At 27.8% G+C, this 26,195-nt stretch overlaps 1 protein-coding gene across 5 annotated transcripts in view; it reads left to right on the top strand.

Moving 5' to 3' along the window:
• Positions 1 to 26,195, top strand: part of LOC129981413 (fos-related antigen 2-like) — a 120,117-nt gene that overhangs the window by 75,934 nt on the left and 17,988 nt on the right. For 2 of the 5 annotated variants that reach the window (XM_056092252.1, XM_056092249.1), the window contains exon 2: positions 24,746 to 25,212. In XM_056092252.1, coding sequence (XP_055948227.1) covers positions 24,784 to 25,212 — 429 coding nt within the window. In that variant the 5' untranslated portion in view covers positions 24,746 to 24,783. Of the gene's footprint in view, positions 1 to 747; positions 879 to 929; positions 1,044 to 17,337; positions 17,423 to 24,745; positions 25,213 to 26,195 lie in introns of those variants that run through there. The other 3 variants (XM_056092250.1, XM_056092248.1, XM_056092251.1) reach the window with 3 other exon arrangements.

Raw genomic sequence — 26,195 nt, 5'->3', positions numbered from 1 at the left:
TAGATTGTTTGCATTAGTTAACGCATCTCAGAATAAAATACCACAATTCATTTTCCATACAAGAACTGTATTAAAAAACACACCAAAAAAGTGAAGCATATAAATCAAAATTTCTAATCATTCTCTTTAAAAAATTCTCACGACTTGACCTCGAATAACTCAAAAATCTAGTAATTTTTACGCCCCTTCAATTTTTTAATATATATTCTTCAGGAAACTTATCTCAAACTTCATTAAATCCAAATGGAAAACCAGGCGTTAACTAAAAACCTACCGTCCCCCTTTTAAAAAATTTTACCTCCTCACCTCCCCCTTTTTTTCAAACTTGTCATTATCGATTATTCCTCTCACAAATAAACTAATCAGCATACATGAGACAGTGCTAAATTGTTCGAAAAAATTGCATCAAAATTCTTCTCACTACTATCGTTTGCTATCCCCCTCTTAAAAATATCTAGCTATCCCTGACCCATGAAGATGCCCTCATGGAGCCTGCGGCTTTACAGAGAGCCGTCATAACAACCCTGTCGAGAGAGAAAAAAAATAACAACATTCAAAAAGCAAATAAGAAAGTTAAAAGATTATAGAATAAAAAGAAAACAAAACGCGGAAAGTGGTGACCCATATGTGCAGGTGCTACTCACAAAAACGCGTGGGTAGCGAAAAAGAAACGAACGCCCACGGAATTGTGACGTCATGGCACGTGACCACTACTCTAATACATTCACACGTGCGTAGTGGTTCCAGTGAAGAATCATGGAGTTGAAATTGTACGGGCTTGTTGTATACTATTACTATTTTGCGGTTGTCTCAGTGTGGTTTTAAGATTTTGCGGTGAATTTTTTGCCGAAGTAGCCGGAACCAGTAGCCTGTTTGAGGTGAGAGAATTTGACATATATCTATGGAACCGGCAAGTGTGCGTGAAGGAATTCGCTTCAAATAACTATTCTTCTTATACATTTATTAATTAAAAAAACTCAATCAATTTGATTTAAAATGATTTCTGACCCTAAAGAAGAAGCAAGGCAAATGCTTGAGAGGCAGTAAGAAATTCATTCTTATTACAATAAATAAGTAAACAAAAAATAAAAAATTCGATTTATCAGTCGCTGTTTAATTATCAAGCTTTGTTTAATCAGATGATTATTTAAAAAAAAAAAAAAGCCAGAATTGGTCTTAGCTATGCTACTCTTCTTTTTATACATTTATTAAATAAAAAAAATCCTATTTGATTTTAAATGATTTCTGTACTTAAAGAAGAAACAAGGCTAATGTTTAGGAGGCAGTAAAAAATTAATTCTTATTACAATAAATAAAATAAAAATTTTGATTTATCAGTTATTGTTTTAATATCAAGCAGTATTTAATCTGACTATTATTGAAAAAAAAAAGAATTGTTCTTATCTATGTTACTATTCTTCTTATACATTTATTAATTAAAAAACACAATCAAATTTGATTTTAAAATGATTTTTGAAGCTAGAGAAGAAACAAAGAAAATTTTTCAGAAGGATTAAAAAAATTCTTCTTATAACATAAATAAATATATAAAAAAATAAAAATTTTGATTTATATCTCATTGTTTTAATATCAAGTAGTGTTTAAAAAAACGATTTTTTATTAAAAAAATTAAGCCCGAATTGTTCTTATATATGTTTTCGATAAAATCTAGCATTAATGAACTTTTTTTATTCTACTGAAGTGAAAATTCCACTAAATCATTTTTTTTTCTGTCTGAAATCTATTCGATCAACTCCAGCATATCAATAATGTCTGATTCAGTGTTCGAATTCTAATATAGTTTAAAACATCATGATTAACTATCCTAAGAAATTAGTTTTAAACAATTTTGTTGAACTGACTTTGATCAAGATTCTTAAAAATTTAACTGATCGAATTCTTAAAAGGAGGAGGAGCAAAATGAAACAGGGCCAATGAGAAACTTTGTTTTTATTGTAGGATTCGAATTTGTACCAAAAAGATTTAGAATTTGGAGTAATTGTGCGATGTATATTATTTTTTTAAATCATCGCTATTTTAAATGTATTAGAATTGAAATAATGAAGCATATAATAGGAATTCGAAAATTTTAATTGAATAAATTTTATTTATGAAGAAAAGCTTCCATTTGCGGGAAGTTTAAAAATGTAAATTTTCGAAACATTTTTATTCTTTTTCATTTACCGATTTCAATAGAAATATTCGCTTTCGAAATTTTTTTTTTATCATTTTTATTATAAATTTTGATGTATGAAGAATTATTAAATTTGATTTTTGCAACTATTACCTACAGTTAATATAGAAAGAAATTAGTAATTCGAATTTTCATTTTTATAGAAAAAAATTATTTAAGCAATAAACTATAGAATGATCATAAAGTGCTTTATGTACAAATTAATATTAAAAATTAGCATAATGTAAAAGAAGCAATGCTTAGTACAAATGTTCTTAATTTTAAATATGCAAGTAGAATTGATGTTTAAAAAATGAAAATAGAATGAGTAACAATTTAATTTTCAAATTCATTCATTGTAAGATATTATATATTGGCCTAGTTATTAATTAAATGATAGTTTTCATTAAAAAACATTTTTAAGTTTTAAGATCTTGGTAAAAATAGAATGCAATTCCTTAATGAGAACTACATTGATAAATTTTAGTTGGATTTATTTATGTAATTAAGAACTTCTTTTCAAATACATATTTTGAAATTTCATTAGAAAAAATTAATAACTAAAAATTTTTATTTGATTATGATTAACTTTCTAAGAAAATAGTATTGACTTGTGGAAGCCTAGTGTTGTTAGATACAGTTATCATTAATGAATCCGAAATCTAATAATCTTTGGGAGAGGGTTGTTTCAGATTTGCTTTCAGATTCAATCGAATCTTTTTTTGGTGATTGAATATTCAAATCTATGTTAAAGTAATATCTATAATACAATAATCTCTAATTAAAATGAGGTAATTCTTGAATATTGCATGATGCAGCAAATCAACATCAGAATGATTTTCGCTGCTATAAATATTATCCAACATGATCAATAGATACAATATTAAATTTAATCTTATCTAATCTAATCAATAGATAAGTAAAATATCATGGTCAAATTTCCCATGACTAAGCATTCTGCAAAATTTTAGATATTTGAACTAATACGCGATCGGTTTTTTGTAGGTATTTTTTACGAATTTCAAAGATATCTTGAATATTATGTAATCGTCTGCACTAGAAATTTCCATTAAATTACTATGTATACATACTTATTATAGCTTCTTGACTATGTATAAAGTCAACAAAGAATTGATAACATGAAATACATGTTACATTCATTGTTCGACATTATTTCTACCAATTTCATTTCTCATTCAATTTCATAGTGAAATATCTGCCTTTAAAATGCATTTCTATGCTGAAAGTTAATTTTAATTCAATAATTTTCCATTTAATAAAGCAGTTTATTATGTTTAGATTACTTAATTGCATATACGAAAGATGTTTAAAAGATCGAAGATTATAAATCAATTTCACATACTTTGCTTTCATAAATTATTAATTTCTAATTGGCTTTAGAGCCGCGAAAATAAACCGTTTTTATATTTTGTAAATAAATTCTGAAACAGATTGCAGTATAAATTAAACATTCACTTTCGCCTCTTTAAACATTTTATCAATCCATTGCAGATAATACTATGGTTGCATTTCCTATTAGAAACATCGTGATTGAATAAAACAAACATAAGTATTATATTTCGGATTGTAGTTTTCTGTAAGAAAATTTAAATTTCTAATAGAAAAACAAAAATTTCTTTTATGTTTGCGCAACTTTAATGATATATATTTATGTCAATATTGACATCCCATCGATCAATTTTAATGATTTCTAGTGCCCACACTTAGTGGGAGTATTTTTTTCCATTGAAAAAGTAAATAAACAGCCCTTTTTAAAATTGTATGTGGGTGTTATTCTTACGTATAACTGCAATATTACAAGTCATTTCTTTCTGGAACTATTTAATTCTTGTGAAATAATTTTTTTGCGAAATATTTTATACAGATGAAAAAGAATTCTTTATGTAAGAAAGAAATTAGTTTGATGAATTTTCATACTAATGTAATATTATTAGAGAATTGTATAGTATATTGTAGAATAACTTGAGAATTATTATTTTTCATTCTTAAAACTTTAATATCAAGCTTCTCCATTGATTCTAGTACGGGAATTAATTTTTGGTGTGTTTTCCATTAATATAAATTATTATATCCATTGACATAAAATTAAATTTCAAATAATTAATTAAGCTTTTACATGCTGTTACGAAATTTCATTAAAAGATCATTTACAGATTATAGCGTGAATTAGACTATACAGAGTAATTATTTTCTCTATTTAAAATAATTTTAAATTTGGAAATGCCAAATATATAACATAGATGAGCTGACATTCAACTTTCAATTTTTTCATAAGTTTTAATTTAATTTTTTTCTTTATAACTGGCATTTCTGAAATTTTGCACTTCGATTCAGTGTATCGCAGAATCGAGAGCAGAAAGTATTAATTCCCGCATTGGAACAAATTAGCTATTTGAAACAAAATAATGTACATATTTTTTTATAGTAGAATTTAGCTTTTTTTGTGCTCCAAATCTGTTTTGAGTCCAAATACCATGTAAATTTTCCTAAATGGTTTGAATATGTTTGGCACTTACAACCGAAACCAAAAGTTGTCAAAATAAAAATTCTGTAATAAATAAAATAAGTTTCAGTTTTATCAATTTTATTTATTCAAATCAATATGATATTTTTTCCCAGTGTCTTATGTTTTCAAATTTCTTTATTAAATAACCGATAATGGGCTAGGATAAAACTTGAAGTGGCTCTAAGTTATGTGAGATATGACATCCATATAAGTAATACATTTAGTATATATGATACTTGTTCAGTCAGACAGTTTGGGGAGGGGGGAGAGAATGTGTGGACCATAAGCTGTAAGATAGCTTAGCAGTAATTTGATACAAAAGATAAATCAAACCCAGATTCATTCAATAATTTGAAATTGCAGATATTTCAAGTACGATACCAATTTCAAACATTTTCATTAAATTCTGGATAAAATTACTTTTAATCTCATAATAAATGAATGAAATTCTGTACAATGGCATCTTTTCGAACTAAATGCTTTATATAGATTAGTTTGTAACAACTATATATAAAATACAATTCCAAGATGAACAGCTCTGATATGCCTGCCGTGAAATATTAGTCCTAATGACTTATAACTTTTTATTTTCCTTTGTCATAAACATATTTATCAAGAAATAAAATATGTAATTAGTTGCTGCTGTCACTTAATTCGTTTCTGAATATTAATTTCAACAGCAAACTCGAGGACATGCATACCAAACTGCATTTAATTGATATCTAATTCCAAGTCTTAATGGCCAGAACGAAATCCAAAGCAGCTCTCAATAAATCTTCCTAAAGTAAACGAATGTTAAAAAAAATGGCTTCTGACACTTGTTAGACATTTATTTCATAGATAATCGCGATGAATACTCCGTTGATGTCGACAATGACAACAAATCCTTTCGGGCCACGGATTCTTGGAAAACTCCATACGTTATGGTGGATTAGCCCGGCAACCGTTTCAATTAGGAACAGAATGCCCACGCGTATTAACGAACTTTTATCTAAGACAGCTGATAAATAACTTGATGGATGATCTATCCGCCCGTTTCACGTGTCATTTTTGAAAAGTGTTGATGTGTTGTGACAAGCTCTGATAGTAACCTAGACATCGTGAGCTTTGATCTCTGCAAAGGATGGAGGCAATTGCTGTTCTTATTGTTCTGCAGCATCAAATTCCCATCCGCTAACTATTTTCAAATTGAAGGCCATTGATATTAAGGCCACTGCGTTAGTCAAACGTTTTGCTGGAAATGGATATTCAATATTTACTGTGTTTTACCCAGTGCAAGTTCCATTTTGAAAAAAAGAGTATCTAAATGGATCCTTCCATAAGCAGTAATTGCACTGAAGACATTTTTCTACTGTTCAGTGTGAAATTCTAGGTCACTTTAGTAAATATTTAAATCACGCTTTAAATTTTTAATTAAAATTTACAAGCTAGAAAAATATATTTCGAATAAAGGAAATATCAAATTAAACATATGAATTAGATTTTTCAAATATTTTCTATGGGAATTTTCATTTTTCGTTAACCTATGAATAATTGGTCTCATATGCAATTGGAAGAAATAAATCTTAAGAATAATCGTTAATTCGTTGTTTGCCAAAAATCAGTATTATTCAGGCACTTCCGAGTCAAATAATAAACAGTAATGAATTCATTAATTTAAATATTTATTAAATATAATTTTATAAATTATAAATATAAAAATGCATTAAATATAATTCTAAAATTATGCATTTCAATTTTTGGATATAAGATACATTTTACAAAAGAAAAATATTCTTAGAGGACTGATATCTTTTTTGGAAGATATGTATCTTTTACTAATTGCGGATTTTTTTTTTTCAAAACTTTTCTCTGCGTGTACGAATGTTTTCTATTCTTACCGATTAAAAATCTTCTGAACGATTATTTATTGTCAATTCATTTTTATTCGTACAAATTGTGCTGATAAGAACTGTGTATTGTTTCCTGGTCCCCCCCCTATTATTATATCAAATGATCTTAATTTTATATCGCTTTATTTTATTTTAAAATATACTAGAAAATAGTTTGTTGTTATATATATCATTTCTGAAATTTTTCTTTTGATATTTCAGGATTGTAAAAAAAAACAAAAAAAAAAAGTCTTTTAAAAACTGTAATTATATTATTAATATATTTTTTAATTTATTTTGAAAATGTGTATTGAAATTGTGTATTGTCCTAAAATAAAATAGAAAACGTTGTAATAAAAAGTCTTTTAAAAACTGTAATTATATTATTAATATATTTTTAAATTTATTTTTGAAAATGTGTATTGAAAATGTGTATTACCCTAAAATAAAATAGAAAACGTTGTAATATAGAGATTTAAGTTTCAATCCAGAAATATTATTTCCATCTTACGTTTCAGCTTTTAATTTTAAATACATATAATACACGAACTAAAACATTTCCCCCTCTTTTAAATAAAATTATAAGCAATTTCCATATAAAAGTTTTTGATAATTTTTTAAAGAGTGAAAATATTCCTTTCACATGGTTTGTTGTGGAGAATTTCCCACTAGGCAGAATAAGCAGTAGCCTTAGTCTACTAAGTAGAGAGTTTAATTAGTTTAGTTTAGTTATATTAACGTTCAGTTTTTTAAAGCAACACTAGGGCTGTTTTGGAACGACAAAACAGGCAAATACTTTTTTTGTAAACCTAATAAAATAAAAAGATTAATTAAAAATGAATCATTAACATGCTAAAAATATGTTGAAATGTGAAACTAAATTGTCCAATTTATTGAAACTGGGGCCTCAAATGTGCACTTCTTAGAGTCGCAAAGTATTTATACACGTTCTGAAGTTCTAGAAACAATGCTGTTACCTTGTGATATAAACTTTGCAATTTCATTCAGATGCGAGAAATAGCTTCAAGATATCCATACCTGAATGCAAAAACGTTAAGTCGCCCATTAGCATACTTTATTAAATCTTAGCAAAGGTACGTTTAAATACTAAAGCAATCAAAACTTTACTATCATTAAATGTGGGTAAATCTCGTTATACTTTATGACATTTCAATGGTTTAAGGGAAATAATTTATTTTTGTTTGTAGAAGATAAAAATAGATCTTTCCCCTTTTGTGTCAATGGGTAAACAAACCAATTTATATCGTTTTTCAATGTTTCTATTTGTTTGTAAATAATTGTGATGCGATGAAACTATGATTTTTAAGTAATTAACGTTAAATAAGATAAGTAATTTGTTTTTTGTTTGTTTGCGTAATTCATGAACTGCGTTGTTTGGTTTTTCACCGTTTGATCCTTCTGATAATGGTTAACCGTGTTACGCAACGTGAAGATAATTCAGAAATCAGTCTGAACACTCTCGTTTCAAATGTAAACAAAAATGACCAAAGAACTGATTATTCGTAAGAAAGGCCACAATAAGGAATAAATATATATATAAATTGTGCGTTTTTGGTCCTTTTTTAAAGTGGTTGAAAGTAAAATGATTTGTTAGACGCAATACAAAGTTATGTGACAAAAATAACGGGATGCAGTTACATGTGCTAGCTTAATTCTGTCGACAAATGTCAAAAATTTTTACTTGTAACGCACAGGGTGATCTAAAATGCTATACAATGATGCTATACAATGTAAAAAATATGTAGTAAGATCGAAGAAGCATGATAGAAGCTATTTATCTAAAAAAAATTTTTTAAACAAAATATTATCCTTTTGTTTTTTGTAGAACATCGACGCGATATTTGATTTGATACCACATGTTGACAAGCAACAGAGGAATTAGAGTTTAAAAGCGTTTTGATACATTGTTCTCGATGCTGCGATTTAATATTTTCATAAATACGTTTAAAAAACACGACGTATTAAAAAACACTATATATAGCTCCATTTTTGGATAATTTTATAATATTTTCAATAATATTGCGATAATCTGCATATTATAAGAAAACTCCTCAAAATATGATATATCTGGTGGCAAAGAGAAAGAGATATTTCTATATCTTTTATTAGAAAAGTATTACATATATTCAATCCCTCTCTTCTACCTTTTATAGATAAGTTTGAAGTTATTTTTTATAAATTCTCAATATCATACATGTATATGATAATTGAATTTATCTGTGTTTTTAAAAAATAGCCAATTAATTCAAAATTACTCGGCTCCTTCCCAATAATTCAAAATTTTTCAGCCTCTCCCCAGTAAATCAAAATTATTCAGCCTCTCCCCAGTAAATCAAAATTATTCAGCCTCTCCCCAGTAAATCAAAATTATTCAGCCTCTCCCCAGTAAATCAAAATTATTCAGCCTCTCCCCAGTAAATCAAAATTATTCAGCCTCTCCCCAGTAAATCAAAATTATTCAGCCTCTCCCCAGTAAATCAAAATTATTCAGCCTCTCCCCAGTAAATCAAAATTATTCAGCCTCTCCCCAGTAAATCAAAATTATTCAGCCTCTCCCCAGTAAATCAAAATTATTCAGCCTCTCCCCAGTAAATCAAAATTATTCAGCCTCTCCCCAGTAAATCAAAATTATTCAGCCTCTCCTCAGTAAATCAAAATTATTCAGCCTCTCCCAGTAAATCAAAATTATGCCATTTCTTCTAAAAAAATAAAAATTATTCACTTTCTTACTATGAATCAAAATAATTCACTTTTTTTTCTATAAATTAAAAAAAAATTATTAATTCCCGACCGGGTGAGTTAATTCAATTTCTTGTCAATTAATTTAAAACAAAGACTCTCCTAAATTAATTCAAAAATAAAAATTTTTTTATTTATAAATAACAACATTAAGCTAATGAATATAGAATTCTTCACTTTTTTTAGCCCCAGTAAAACAGTTGAACTAACAAAAATTAGGGGATTCTTCATTCCAAATATATAAAGCCTTGAACAAGTTTCTAATTTCTTCTTTTTACAATTTCAAGTAGCCCGGTAAATACGCAAGTACACGCGCTGCATTTTCCTAATATAGGGCTTGGATTGGAATTAACTTAAAATATAAAGTTTTTAATTTAATCTTTCAGCGATTTGAAGTAATTTGAATTAGAATGAAAACAAATATATTTTGAATGAAATAAAAATAATTTGGATTTTTTCTTGTCTGCAGTTGCTTTAAACAACAACTACATGTTCAATCATTATATATCAAAAGAAACTAAATAAATATACATGTTGAGTAAATTTACTGAATAAAAAAGAAATTTTAAAATTCTACTGTTATGTGCCTGCTCAAAAATCTTCAAATTTGCGAGATATTTTAACGTTCCATATGAAATCACTTCAAAAAACGTTTCTGTGCGTTCATCTGTAATTGTATAATTACACGATAATTCACGTGATTTAGATCCAAGATTTATTAGCTTGCTATAAACATTTATACTTTCGTATGATTGATAAAATAACTCTTTTTTCTTTCTTGAATATTCTTTCTCGAAATAATTCTGAACTGTTTCCATGATTGCCAAATAAAGATTTTATGTCTTAATTTATTCTTATAATATTAACTTCGAAAGAACGAATGCGAATTCATATTTCAGATAAATTTACAAAATGAAAGATTTCACGTTATTCCTGCGTACAATCCTTTATATTTACGAAGTTTTTCAGTATTTTTTTTTTTTTTTTTTTTTTTTTTTTGAAGGAGGGAGGGCCTTTTGTTGGAATTCTCAAAAACTTCAAATCCTCTGCTTGCGTGCATACTCTAATTGGTTAATTACGTTATACATCGCATAATGGCAATCTAAGATTCATTAGGTGCCATAAAAATCTTAGCGTGCTATAAACATTTTGTCTCTTAATATATAGTAAAATAACTTTTTTTCTTAAATCTCCCTTCTTAAAGTACTTCAGAATTATTTCCATGATTGCTAAATAAAGTAGATTTTACGTCTTAATGTGTTCTCAAGGCGGTAACTTAAAAAAAAAAAGCAAATTAATACTTTAAATAAACTTTCTAAATGAAAAATTTCATAGGGTTCCTGCATGCAGTCCTTTAAATTTACGAATTTTTTCTGTTTTTGGGCAATTTGTTGGAATTCTCAAAAACTGCAAATCCTCTGCTTGCGTTCATCTCTAATTGGTTAATTACGTTATACATCGCATAATGGCGATCTAAGATTTATTAGGTGCCATAAAAGTCTTATCGCACTTTAAGAAGTGCTAAAATAATTGTTTCGAATGACTGATAGAGGACATAAAAAGCCGTAATCGGAGCTCTATTATCACATTACCTTCATTGCGTTCTTAACTTTTGATCTCATAAATAAGCATCAACTTTCACACAAATCTCTTCAGAATAAAAAAAAAAGAATTGGTGAAAAGAAAAGGTGAGCAGTGTGAAAAAGAAATGTGATTTGGTGTTTTTAAGATCTTATCTACGACGTTTTTGTTGAGTAGAATTGCCCGGATATTTAGGGATGTTCCTTTGGCATGGAAGTGATATCGTGTTTCGAACGCCTCCAGTGACATCCTGCTGTGAAATTAGGCATTAACAGCCTTAAAAACGAATTATTTTGGGAATGGGCTGCACGCTAAGGGTGATGTATAAGATCGTGACCTTCAATTATTGTAAATCTTCGCCTAAGACAGTTTTCTTTCACATCAATTTGGAATAATCACTCTGTTATATTACTTCAGTACATTCGTCTCTGTTTTGTGGAATTTTGTTTTAGGTAAGTTTAATATTTTTTTTTGAATTTATAATGTTGAATTTTATTTTATTTTACTGCTTAAGCACTGATGAAGTAACACGAAGTGAATAATTCTAAGATGGTGACAACATTGAAATGACGATTTGAGGCAAAAATATCGAATATTTTTTTATTCGATTTTCGTAATCTCTAAGGAATTCTTTATAAAACGAACCATTTATGATGATTTTAATAGTTGTATAATGTACATTTTAAGGTTTTTTTAAATATTTAAAAACTATTTTTTCAGATTCTAAATTTTGGTAAAATTTTATTAAAAAATTCTCAAAAATTAAAACTTAATACTTATTTTTAGTTCAAATTTGGTTTAAAAGTTTCTTAATATTGTCTGCAATTTCTGAGATTTAGTGTTGTAAACAATTTATTCATTTAAAACGATTTTTTAATTTTTTTAATGATTTATAATGAGAAAAAAATGAAAATAAATTTAATAAAACTGCAGGCTTATTTTGTAATTTCATATTATATTCCTTAACTATCTATGAAATTTTGAACAAATGGTTTGATAAATTTCTAAACTAGAAAATTATGTTTGTGCTTTGCATAAAAAAAATTTCGCAATTTTCAAAATACTTTTGGTTTTTAAATGGTATAATTTGTTTCATAGGGTTTTTTTTCCTATGAATTTATTTTAAGTAAAAATTAAAAAGAAATATTTTATATCATTTTTCAAAAAAAGAATTTAATTTTCATGAGTGTAAAGTTATTGTGAAAAGTGCAGGATTTTTTTTATTCATTAAATTAATTTCTTAAACCCTTTATCTTATTATGCGTGTCTAAATATTATACTTACCAATTGTGATTATTGTTGCTTTCATTGTAATGGTATTTCATGATAACTTTGTAACGATTAAATTTGTTCGAATAGCATACAAGTTAATAAAATGAGTCCTCAAATCAATTATATATATTTTATTAAAGCCGATTTTTTTTTCTCATAAAATTTTTTTCTTAAAAAATTTAAAACCTTAAAAGCCAATCCCATCAATATATATGAGTTAAATTTAAAAGTAATTTATTAAATTTCACAAATATCTCATCAAAATTATTATAAAAGGAAATATTACTTTAACTAGATTTAATTTTTCGGAAAGTTCCGATTAAATTAATTTTATTAAAGTGTATACGAGTGTATGCAAAATGAAAGTTTTTTTATATCAATTATTTAAAATACTAATATTTATTAGAAGGAGAGTAAACTGGAAAAATCTTACAAAGGGATATGTTATTAACCTTTTAACTGTAGTACAAGACCATCGAATAACTATATTTTTTCAGCTAATATTAAATCATTCACAAACTTTGTAATTCGATATATAAATTAGGTGAGATTCATAAATGTCTCAAGTGTTACATAGACTCTTAGATTAAGCAATATGATAACATTGTTCCAAAACTCAAGATGTTATTGAATTAAAGAGCTGAGAAAATTACCCAGTTAAGGGGTTAAAACTAATATGGAAAATTGAGTCTCGAATATTAAAGGATTGCGAACCTCTGGTTTCGGTGAAGTTACATAAAACTTTTCACATCAAAACTGCCCAAAACTCGACTTACCCGATTGGTAAGCTATTGGTCATTAATAATTGCTCCTGAACGGGGACACCTCAAGTTTCAAGGCAGTTAATCACTCGCCCCCCGACACTTTTGAGTCGAAAATTAATCCGATGAAGAATCGAGGTTAAGTCTCAGAGAGTTTATCTTACAACCGCGTCCGAGAGACTTTCATTTTAGGGAATTAATTGCTTTTGGAGCAAAGGTCGTGAAATTCATCCTTTAATGTAATGAAATTCCGCGGGCTGGAGGTCTCGATGGAATTGAAACTGCAGTATCGAAGGGTTGTAACTGAATTATCGGGTTCACCATCTTTGTTCTGGGCAATATTTTGTCTATTTTTTTAAGAATAAATTATTTGTAGACGGAATCATTTTTTTTGAGGTCGAGTTTCTGAGTATAAGTTTTCGTGGAAGAATAATATTTTCTTAATGCTCAATGATTATGAAATTTATTTAATGTAAAATATAAATAATTAAAATTTTAATAAAAATAAAATGGAATCCTAAAATTATTAAATTAATAAGTTTATCTTCACATTAAGCATGAAGTTCTGAATCTTTCGTATAATATTGACATATGTTTATTTACTCAAACTTTGGTTAAAACTGGAACTGAAAATTGTAAAATTTTCCATTTCATTTATTTACTGTATAATAACTTTAGCTAGCGAACTAAATATATATTATCATGCATTATTTGATTTAATATATGTATAATTTATTATAAATCATATTATCTGACGAAGTTTATTATTATTATGCTGTTCACGGAAAGTAATTATTTCCGTATTTCATGGACCTTCCTAACACATATTAATAAATGCAAACGATTTTTTTGCCAATAGTTTGTGCAGTTTCAAATATCATTCTATTCATATTTGTTTTTTAAAAAAATATGAAAGTATATTATTCCGCGAACTGTAAATAATTCTCTGGTAGAAGATTTGAAAACGATTCTTTTAGAGATGAACTGTACAACTTATTAAAGATGAATTGCAGCTCTAATAACTAGGAAATTGCTCAAAGTAATAATATGAATTGTATGTAACACAATTTTATAAGTATTATAATATAAAATGTAAATCAACGTTTCATAAAAAGCATTTTAAGTAACACCTTTCTTTGAATTAAATATTGATATGTAATTGCTTTTAATTTTACACCTAGTTAATTTAGGAATCTTAAAAAAAAAAATGACATTTTAAGAAATTGTCTTTTTATATAAAAGCAATTAAAAGTGGAATTATAAGTTCGAATTATATTTAATTGATTTTTCCTATTTATTAATGTAGTCATTGCTAATACTTATTGAAACTTTGAAACACTCATTGAGGAATCTAGCCAAGAAATTAAAAAAAATAATAGTAACAGAATGACTTATTAGCAAAAACTTTTGTTTCTCAAAATTTTTTATGTAAAAAGCTTCTATAAAAGCTACATTTTCGTTATTAGTCAAAAATATTAAATTGTTGTTCGAAATATATAAAAATTAAGTATAAAGACGGTGTATAGTATTTTTTGTATAGTGACTCTTTAATTTGTATGCAAGGAAAATGTGCGTTAAAATTTTCTTGCATTTTTTATTGAAGCATTTATTATGTGACCATCAATGGCGGCATGATTGGTTTGATTTCAGGAATTACGTAATAATCGATGGTCATGTAACGATGACCGGTTGTCAGTGCAAGGGGGGGGGGAGAGAATTTATGTAACTTTAGTTAACTGTTCCCCTTCTAAATTTACTGGGATTAACTTGAATCTCTGGTCTGGCAACATAGTTTCGACACCCACGCGCAAATTGTTCGCGTCGCTTTTTGCTTGTGTTTCCTATTCTTTCGAGTCTGATGTAATGATGCGGAAAAATTTTGCTCTTTACTTGTCTTTTTCCGTCAAAACATTTTCTCAACGGAAAACAATGAAAACCCTTTGATGACTTCCGCCATATTCTTCTTGTGTTCTAAAGTTTTGATATTTACATTGTTCTTTGCATTGATTAATAATATTGATCCACCTTTCGACTGCAATTATCATTCGGTTTGTTTTCATTTCAGTTCTACACGCCCATTCTAAAAAACCTACTATCAACATATTTCTTTGACTTTATATTGTTCAACTTAAAATGAATAGAAGATTTTAAATTTTTACGCATTCAAATTTCACATTTCAGTTCTTTTATTATTGTAATATTTAGTAGCCTTTTATATTTAATATTGTAACATATCTACAGATAGCACACACCACTATCGGGTATCAATTGATCGCATCAATGACTTTTATTGGCATTTAACCTTGCCAATGAATTTCGAATAATTATCAAAATATTTTTTATGTTTCTTATATAGCATGTATACCTGCATCTTTACGTTGCAAAATTATATGCAAATATCCAATGTTTCTATTAATTTCGACCGCTCTTTCTTCTGAAAATTATTTTTGTTGAAATTTAAATCATTTTTGTCAAAATTTAACTCTTGCTAATGAAATGATCATTATCAAATTATTTCAGTTTTCTTTTTACAGAATGAATTTTTTAATCATTATTTCATCGTTTCAGAAGATAATCGTAAACTTCCAAATCAATGGATTAATGTAATGTAAAATAATTTTTATTTTCAAATTTGAATCCACAATTTCTCTTTTCTCATTAGCTATGTACTTCCAAAATATTCAATCTTTATATCCCAGGCGATGTTTTTATAAAATTATAATTTTCCAACATCAGATTATTGATTGTTAATAGGAATAAATTGAATGTAAGAGTTAATTTTCTTTCATTTCTTGTCTCTAGTATTGCTTGCGTACTTTTTGCTTTTTCATCGGAAATTTAAAGAATTTAATTATATTATTTGCGAATGGATAGTTAAAACTTACGCACGATATTAAAGTTATTCGAGAACTCTTTTGGGTCAATCTTGGTAATTTTTAAACATTGCCCACGGAGAATAACAAACTGAATCAGCAATTCATTCCTTCAGCCTCTAGACGCCATGTCAGAGTCAGACATTTCCTAATAGAATTTGACGTGAACCCGCGTCTTCCTGGTGGTGGGTTTACAACCTGGGAGGTTCCTCGTATAGCCCTATCAATACTAAAAAGCCCCACACGCACTTTGAACGAAATTACAGCGAGCTCCGAAACGCCTGGATAGCATTGAGGAATTTCCTTCCCTTTCCATAATTAAATGAATACCAGGGACGCATGCTTAGTTCGTTAAAGACGCTCGCTCAGATGGATTCCAGGGACAACGAGATTTTCTTTTGTGTTCTAACTCTTTGAAGATACAGGCAGTAATTCTGGGTTATTTTGGAACGTGGGAGTTTTAATATTCTGAGGTAGACTTCTTGTACAATTATTTCATTCAAATTTTACAGAAATATACAATTTTGATCGTAATATTATATACAGTACACTCCCGATTATCCGCGGAATTGGGTGGCGTGGCCGCCGCGGATAACAAAAATCGCGGATAATCCGAAAAAAGCTAAAAACGGGTATAGCAAAAAAGAAAACAGTCATTCCAACTTTGAAAAATCGTTTTATGTACAATAAAACGTAAAATAAACATCAGGAAATGTTTAACTAACGCTTAATATTTTAGTATATCACTCAAAACTAACCTAAAATGCAATTTGTTAATGAAAACAGAAAAATGCTTTGTATTTACGAGAGGCGTCAATTATACACAGAAAAATTAATACATATGTATTGTTTTAATACTGTAATGTATTATGTAATTACAAAAGCATAACTGTAAAACTGCACCTTTTTGAAAAAAATCAGTCAAAAAAATAAAAACTTTGTGCGGCAGGCGCGGATAATCCGCACCGCGGATAACCCGCTCGCGGATAATCGGGAGTCTACTGTACTAAATTTTAATCGTCTAGCTCAAAGTATTTTTGAGACATAAAGCCGAAATGTTTTTTGGACTTAGGAATGTATCTGAAACGTGGAGATTCGTCAAAATTATGAATTCGAATTGTTTGAAGATTTGCTCCACACTTCGTATACGAGGAAGTGAAAAAGATTCATATAATTGGAGATATTGAATAAAATCTCACTTTTAACTTCCAAATATTTATTTATATACGAAAACTCAAATATAAATAATCAGACTTAATATTTCCTAAACCAATTTTCATATGACCACAGGTTTGTAGACCTCCGTTGCGTGCCCTGATGCAATATTACTTTCACTGTCAATATATTTATTTTATCTCCTCTCTAAAAATCAGTTCACTGTGTCACGTCTCCGTTTTGGGGTTTCTAGGGTTTCGTATTCGCAATCTAAATGGCTAATCATGATGATAATGATGTTTAAAATTATCAGTTCAGGTGATATATGAAGATTAAACAAATATTGTGTCAACGCGGACAGACACTTCGTGTTTGGATACGCAGTTTGACAGCCAGGTGAAAAAATCGCTAATTCGAGAAACAAAATTTGACGCGAGATTGTCAGAAAGGTAAATATAATTTGCACTTTTGCCTTGAAAATCGGTAGTTATTTTTAATGTGTTTTTTTAGTTCTATAGTAAAAATATGAAGTTTTGATTGTGCATTATTGTTATTAAAATCATAAACATCTATTCGGTTTGATGTTTTTATTTATTAATATATTAATTAGTGATTTATAGATGGGATTATGATTAATTGTTGTAATTTGGGAAAAAAGTGCTTCCATTTTCAGAAATTTTTCTATGTCGTTTCTGCAAAGCTTTGTTAATTTTGAATTTATTTCGCTAACTTTTACATGCATGCTTCAAAATACAATACTTATTTTTCAACAATGCTTATGTTTGCATGCGAATTGCATTAAAAACCCATGGTTACTTTTTACTTATTAATATTTTTTATTTATTAATATATTAATTAGGGATTTAAATTTGGGATTATCATTAATAATAATAATTTGGGATAACAGTGCTTAAATTTTCAGAATTTTTTTTCTATGCCGTTTTTTTTTTAAACTTAATTTTGAATTTACAGCTTAACTTCTATATACATGCATCAAAATACGATACTTTTCATGATACATTCTTCTTATTATTGCATACGAATTGCATTTAAAATCCATTGATTACTTTTTATTTATTAATGCATTATTTTTTATTTATTAATATATTAATTAGTGATTTATAGTTGAGATGATCATTATTATTATAATTTAAGATAAAAGTGCTCCCATTTTTAGAATTTTTTTTCTATGCCGATTCTATAAAACTTTATTACTTTTGAATTTATAGCGCTGCTTAAAAATACAATATTTACTTTTCATAATGCTTTATCACTTATGATTGCACGCGACTTGCATTTAAAAACCCATGAAAATAACAATTTCCTCTGTAATTATAATAAAAGTATTTCTAATTGTTATTTTGATTCTCATAAGATATCTCATGTATCAAATATAACGGCTAGAAAACAAAATTTAATGAAGTTACTATAAAGTATCATCCATAATGCATAGTTTTTCAATTCTGTTAAATTATTATCTTTATTAACATTGCAAAAGTGTGTTATTTTTATTCCATCAGTTGATTGCAATCAAAAAATTTAAATACCTACTGCAAATTAATGGGCATAACTTAAAAATTTTAAGGTTAAATTGTCAAATATATTTAGTCTAGTCGAAATTAAACCATGAATTGTAGATCTTTATTTAATATGATCAACAACTTTTAATGAATTAAATATAAGGATTTTGATATGTTTTATGTGTATCTGTTTGTGAATTTAAAATTCCAATGCAGGGTATTCTACCTTAGTTATTTCATCAATTTTGGTGACAAGAAATTTAGATAGACAAAAGATTAAAGCAATTGATATTTATTGAAAGTACTGCTATTATTATACAAAAGCAGTAAATGACATTCGAAATATTTTACTCACATTGATTTTGAATGCAGGTCTATTTTTGTTAAATAATTATCGTCGTATGAAATATTTCTTTTATTCTGCTGTTGACAAAAAGTATTTAACATATTAGCGTTGTATGAAATATTTGACCAGTGATATTCTAGACTACAAATATTTACACAATAATTGCATGAAATATTTAACAAAGATAGTTTTGACGCTAGGCTTCACAGATAAATAAATACATGTTTACTTTATACTGACAAAACACCGCGACATTTCAAATGAAAAGTTTTTCCTAGTTAGTTAATGTTTTAATAAAAATTCACACAATAGATAAAAGGCGAGTTTACTTTGTACGTTACTCAAAATAAAACTTTAATTTCTCACAAGATTCAATTCTCCTTCAAGAATTGTAAAATAGTTCTATCAAAAAAAATACATTTTACAAATCTATTATTTTTTTAAGTAAGCTGTAAAGTAAGTAATAAAAGCAGCTGAGCTATATATTTCTTATTTAGAAACATTTAATATAAAATAATTGATCATCATAATTATCGTCTGCAGATTGTTAATACCTGAAAAAAAATTCCAAAGACAAAATCGGTGTATTGTTATGATGAATTTAAATTTCGGATTTTATTTGAAGTGACTTAACTAGCATTTTTTTACGTAGGTTTTTTTATTTTTTTATTATTATTATTTCTGTTGCCACTATTTTATACAAAGAAACCATTACAAGTTAACCTTCATTTGCATCTTAATACACGAGCATTAAAAAGATTTAACAATTGCGTAAGGGAAAAATAGTTTTATAATAGTCATGAAAATGAAATAATGCTGCATTGTGTTTATTGGGAAATCCTGTATCCCCTCAGATAAATTTCCATCTCCCGATTCCCAAATACTGTTAATGAAAAGAATGGATCTTTTCATTTTATTCAGTCCCTCATTAACTGTGAAAAATGACTCATTCAGTGTTTGTTTATATGCAATATAAAATTAATGATTAAATTAAAATTTCAATTGTGATTACGCAAGTATTTTGAAGAATTCTAATTTCGTTTATGAATCGAATTTTCTATCATGGGAATATCGAAGCTTAAAGAAAATTTATTGTTTGGTTGTATAAAAGATATTATAATTGGAAGTTATTGTCAGAAAAAGAAGCAAAAGCATCGGGTTTAAGTTAATGTTAAGTTGTTTAATTATTTTCACTCAAACTAATATACATAACTGTTTAAGTTGATTATTTTCACGCAAACTAATATACATAACTGTTTAATTGAATTATTTTCACACAAACTAACGTACATAACAAAGGAATAATGTTTAGTACGCAATATTTTCATATAATTTGCGAGAATTTTTTTTAAACTGTCATCTTAAATATTATGAATAATTAAGAAAACTTTATATTTTTTTAAAGTCTTTTCGAAACAAAAATATTTTACTGCTTATTTAAAAACATTTTTTTGGTCTTACTTGGAATGCAACAATTTTTAAAAATGATGCAACAATTTTTTCCCCAAATAAACAATTCCCCCCCCCCCTATATTGAACGCAGCAGTGAAAAATACTTGCGCCAGTTACAACATTACCTTTTCTAAATTAAATTTTGATAATTAAATAATTTATTCATAATTTAATCCTCATAAATTTGTCTTCAAACTGAAACATTTTTTTAAGGCAGAAAATGTAATAAAGTATTTACAGTTATCAAATGTAATAATTTTAAATTTTCATTACAAATTTAAACTCGGAAATCATAAAATTGTTTTTATTATATTCCTTAAGCTTATTTTAGAATTACATGAATTTGAACAATTGCAGATAAGAAGCTAAATGCAGACATTTTGTTTAGTTATTGAATTTTTAGTAAAGAATTGTAACAATTTAATATTAAGAAAATAAAAAAAAAATTATTGAAGTATTAATTTTTTTAATATTTACGCATCAAATTTCTTCCTTGAAACGCACGTTCAATGAAATTCTAAGTAAAATATGATATAAATTAATCTTATTTATGGAATATCTTGTTTGCATTAACTAAAATCCGAGGAATTATATATTTTAATTTTTTTGCATATTTAAATTGAATAAAATTAAGGAGTATTGCTAAAAATGTTTAAGTAATTAGTTATGTAATAAAGGCTGTTTCTATGGAAATCGGTTCACAAAAATAACAGTTACCAGAATTCTTTTAAACAATAATAAAAGAAGAAAACATATAAATAATATTTCGTTAGAAGAAGAAATGAAATTTTTATATCCGATCTGTTTTTTTAATTTCAAATTGCGCATTCATTACGAGTCTGAGTTGTTTCATTTATTAAAATAATGTCTTTTCAAAAAAAAAAAATATGCCGAGAAGATAATTAAAATTAAACCCTTAAAAATTTTGATTCTCTCTTTTTTTTTTTTTTTTTTGGAAAGGAAATATTAGAAAATTTTCAAAAATCCCTTATCATTTTTAACCTATTTTCAACATTTATTAAATAAACGCATTTTTTGCAAGGTCGAATTCTGCTCGATGCATTTTTTTTTAAATAGCGTCATTTTTTGCAACGCATTTCTTTCTAATGATAAAATTAGTATTATTTTGATAAGAGAAAATTGTATTGTGTCAGTAAGATCAGTAAAATCTTTTTAATTTAAAAAAAAATTTATTTAACGTATGCGTTTTATCAGTAAATTACCCATTGCATAATAGTATTTCGAAATTGATTGAAAGATATAACTCGAGCTTAATAAATCTTAAGAATTTCATCTGTCCCTAAAATTATGATTACAGAGTAGCGAGTTCTTTTTTAATGGTGATTATTCGCTTGAATAATTTTAATTTCCTGAGGATACTTCGATTATTTTTTCCGTTTTATTTTTTGTTAAAATTCTTGAAAATTGATGTTTATATTTCTGAAATTTAATTCAAAATCTAATTAAAAATGACCAAATCAAGGTTAAATTGTTTTGAAATCCAATGTTCTTGTGGAAATCATTTGTACCTTTTTCTTTCAATGTCAAATAGAATTTTTATTATTTTATATGAATTTTCTTGTTCATTTTATTCTATGCATTACATATCCAAAAAAATATGTGCTGTTTAATAATATAAATACAATTCTATTAACCCTTTCTAAGGCCGTGGGAAGTATGCTTCCCACCAAATTTATCAATCTTTGTATGAAATTATGTAGGTCGGCATAAGTTCTGACAAATTATTTTAGAAAGACAGAAACTTCGATGCTTTAGTTCTTTATCTCACACAAAATGATGTGTCTTGATTTGTCACTTAATTATTAATTAACCAAATTAATTAATCAAATTAAATTTATCTAATAAGCTAAATGAATCCATTCTCTTATTCTAATTTCAAGCCTAAAAATATTTTAACATAATATGACTAGAAAAAATGGCCCTTTAAAGGGTTACCCCCATTAATTATGTCTGTGCATATTTTTGTATTTTCCATTTTTCCAGGCGTTTGTCTAAATTTTCTTCACTTCGTCTATCACATAATATATATATTTATATGTATGCATTTAAAGTCATTAGCATGCGATAAGCAGTTTATCAGCACCTTAAAAATTGATAGTTTTCGATGTTATTTAAGTTCGAAAATAAAAATATTTCTGCTTTAAAAAAAATTAATTCCTTTCAGTGTTTCTGTGCCTGAATCTTAATGAAAATGGGGAAATAACCAAAATGTGAGAAATTGTCTTTTCGAGGGGTGGGGGGGGGGGGAGTGGATCTATAAATGCGATCCCTGTACCCTCTTTTTACGTCGGAACTTTTCTGTGATCCACACGGCTTCGCAGGCAAGATTTCAATTATGAAGATTATTTGAACTTATTTCAAACACCTTCTGAAGATTCTAATTTTATTAGAAATGATATGCCGAAACTTCAAATAAAAGATGATTTGATTTAACGAGTACAGCTTAAAAAATATCTACATATCAAATCAACATATATTTTGCATCTATTTTGTAGAAAAAAATGTTTGAAAACATTAATATTAACATGTTTTTCATTCCTTATGTTAATAATTACCTATTGAATTAATTATCTTCTATTTCATTTACGAATGTAATTGATGTCTTACAATAAAGTTGGTTTCCGGTTTAAAAAATTAAAATATCAGAATGTTTTATTGCTCTAAAATTCAAAGTCCATACGTTTTCATAACATTTTTTCATGCGATACATTATTTAAAAAATGCAAATCGATTATATCGATATAGGCGATATTTGAATGAGAATTTGATCTCGCAAATATTTCTCGTTTTTAAGTAGAACATATTTTTGATAGAATATATATATATCATGATTTGATGTAATCTTGAATTCTCTAAATCACTGATTTCTTTTTCTTTGTAAATAAAAATTCATAATAGATTGTTTTTTCAATTCATTAAGGTTTATTAAACAATGTATATCACTTATGGTTTATTAATTGGTAATTAGATGCTAGAAATCTGCTTGATATTCTATGTTTACTTTCATAATTCAGGGGATACTTCAGTTTTAAATCTTGTTTATCTAATTAGAATATTTCATTTGAAGGATAAGTATTATTTATAACAGCATCTTTTTTAACTATAAAAACTGTTGAAACTTGTCAAATTGTCATTTTGAGACATTGTTGCATCAGATTTCAAAATTTTTTCAAACATTATTCTATTACTTTCTAGTGTTGCAATTAACATTTAACATCAGCTTAACAGTTTAATGCAATATACTGACACATTTCTAAACGGAAAAAAACCCAGGGAAAGATAAGCTGGTACTCACCATTTGTTGAGATACTTCGGTCGACAATTTCTATCCATAAGTTGGATTCAAAAGGTAAAGTTTGTTTGCAGATAAATATAGTCTCAGTGTAAGGATTCGCACAGATCTTTTAATCCAATATGGGCACGATGATTGCATAATCCAAAAAGTGCAGAATCCCAAGAGTTGATCTATGTACGACGATTGCATAATCCAAAAAGTACAAAATCCCAAGAGTTGATCTAGGTACGACGATTGCATAATCCAAAAAGTACAAAATCCCAAGAGTTGATCTAGGTACGACGATTGCATAATCCAAAAAGTACAAAATCCCAAGAGTTGATCTAGGTACGACGATTGCATAATCCAAAAAGTACAAAATCACAAGAGTTGATCTAGGTACGACGATTGCATAATCCAAAAAGTACAAAATCACAAGAGTTGATCTAGGTACGACGACTGTATAATCCAAAAGTACAAAATCACAAGAGTTAATATAGGTACGATGATTGCATAGTCCAAAAAGTACCAAATCACAAGCGTTAATTCACTAAGAAGTACAATTTGCAAGGTAAAATTCGCACACAAAGTTCATTTATAGTTAAACAAATCCAATAACGAAATTCGCCAGTCTAAAGAGTGGCACAAAATCCATTATGGGTATTAAGCCTACATAATCCAAAAAAAAGTATTGCATCAGAATAACTAATTTTCCATAAAAAATGATAATGCAATTAGTTGCGCGCGAAAAGGCATCACAACGATAATCCAATAATGGAATAGCTGACACGAAAGATAGAGGCAAAGTTACAGTCACAGTCTTAAATAAATCAAAATGAATCATAAACTTTCAGCAACTCAACGGTGTTTACTATGCAACGATTTAGTTTATTAGCAAATATAAATCATTGACTTACTTCAACTTAACAATTGTTGCATGCAAAGATTTGTTTATTTCATTACAATTTCTGTTTTAATTTTGGAACTAGGCACTTTTGAATTTTGTTTTAAGATCTCATTTCTACCTGCCTTTCTTGCAGGTAGAAATGGAATGGAAAATATAATTTTCTAATCTTGTTTCCATTGAAACTCGACTGGAAGTTGTTTATTATACAATATGACGTTTCAACTCATTATTATTCCTTTATTCTTCTCCAAGGTCAAAAGCATCTTGCCATCTCGTTTCTATGAATCACCATGTTCGGGTCGAACGGGCCATGCTCCCCTGCGGACTACATGCCACATTACACCAGTATTCTGGAACCAATTTACTACCCTTCCACCAGGGATTCTACTCAGCAGATCCAACCGCTCACTTTCGATTCGGATCCTGACTGCCACAGTTCGGCACCTCCCACCCCAGATATCATCTCAGGTCTGATCAGCTTAACAGGTGGTCCGAGTCCCTCGGATCTGTCCAGCGGTTCTTTTGGAGATCTGACTTCGCCTGAGCCAGATTACCACTCTGCTTCTTCGCCTCCATCCTATTCGATTGATGTTTCCAAAGTCCAGGCTACTAGAACCCAACTTATCAAGGAAGGTCTCAAGCTGACCATCCAGTCTAGAAGAATGGTCCAAGGATTGGATAATGCCCGACCAGAGTATAGGATGCCACCGCAGGAACAGGTAAAGTTGATTTTTATGTTAAGTTATCATTCGTCTACTATAATTGTTCGTGACATAAAATAATATTTTTAAATAAGTAAAATGTATAACAATTTGGGTAATGTAATAAAAAATTAAGGGGATTTGAATTTTTGTCAAAATATCATAGCATGACAAGGTTTTTTAAAACTTTATCTGTCTTTGTATTGTTTTAAAAATTTATTCTTAAATATGGTAATCATAATGCGTCTTTATGATGATGATGATGTCGTTCCTGCTTTACAACGGAAAGGGGTGGGTGGGGTGCCGCAGCTTCTGAGGGTATGAACCCCTGAGCACTCAAGGACAGAAGTCTGACTTCTAGCTCATATGAAGATGACACTAATACATTAGCTTGTACACCCCTTTTAACTGGGGGGCTCTTTCACACACCTCACAGATAGAACACAGGATGAAGAACAACCATACCCGAACTATAACTCGAACCCGGGACGCCCAGATCACGGAGAAGAACGCGCTACCTCTAGGCCAGGACCTCGGCGTATGTCTTTATAAAATTCATTTCTTATTGTCCTAATGCATACGCATCTAAATGTTGGATCTAAACAATAAAAAATATTATTGTAAAATATGTTTAAAATATTTTTAAAACTTATTAAAATTAGAGAAAAAATTGCAGAAAAAGGATTTTTTTTTTGTAGAAAACTATCCTAAAATTTAAAAAATATATAGTTTTTGAGCTATTATATGCTTTGAAGGGTATTATAAGCTCAAACATCAATATTTTCGAATCTAAGGAGTTTTAAAATATGGAGATCTATCCAAACATCGTGGTTCAGTTGTTTTTTTTAACAATTATAGCATTTTCTATTTTTATTTCATATGCTAGAAATAACAATTATTAGTGATTTTTTTTTCAAATACTGATATTATATTTAAAATAATTATTAATATTTTAATTATTTATAAATATCCTCACAAACTATAAAAGTATTTATATGATC

The sequence above is a fragment of the Argiope bruennichi genome, chromosome 8 (genome assembly GCF_947563725.1).
Source record: "Argiope bruennichi chromosome 8, qqArgBrue1.1, whole genome shotgun sequence".
NCBI lineage: Eukaryota > Metazoa > Arthropoda > Arachnida > Araneae > Araneidae > Argiope > Argiope bruennichi.
This window is presented reverse-complemented; position numbering and strand designations above follow the sequence as displayed.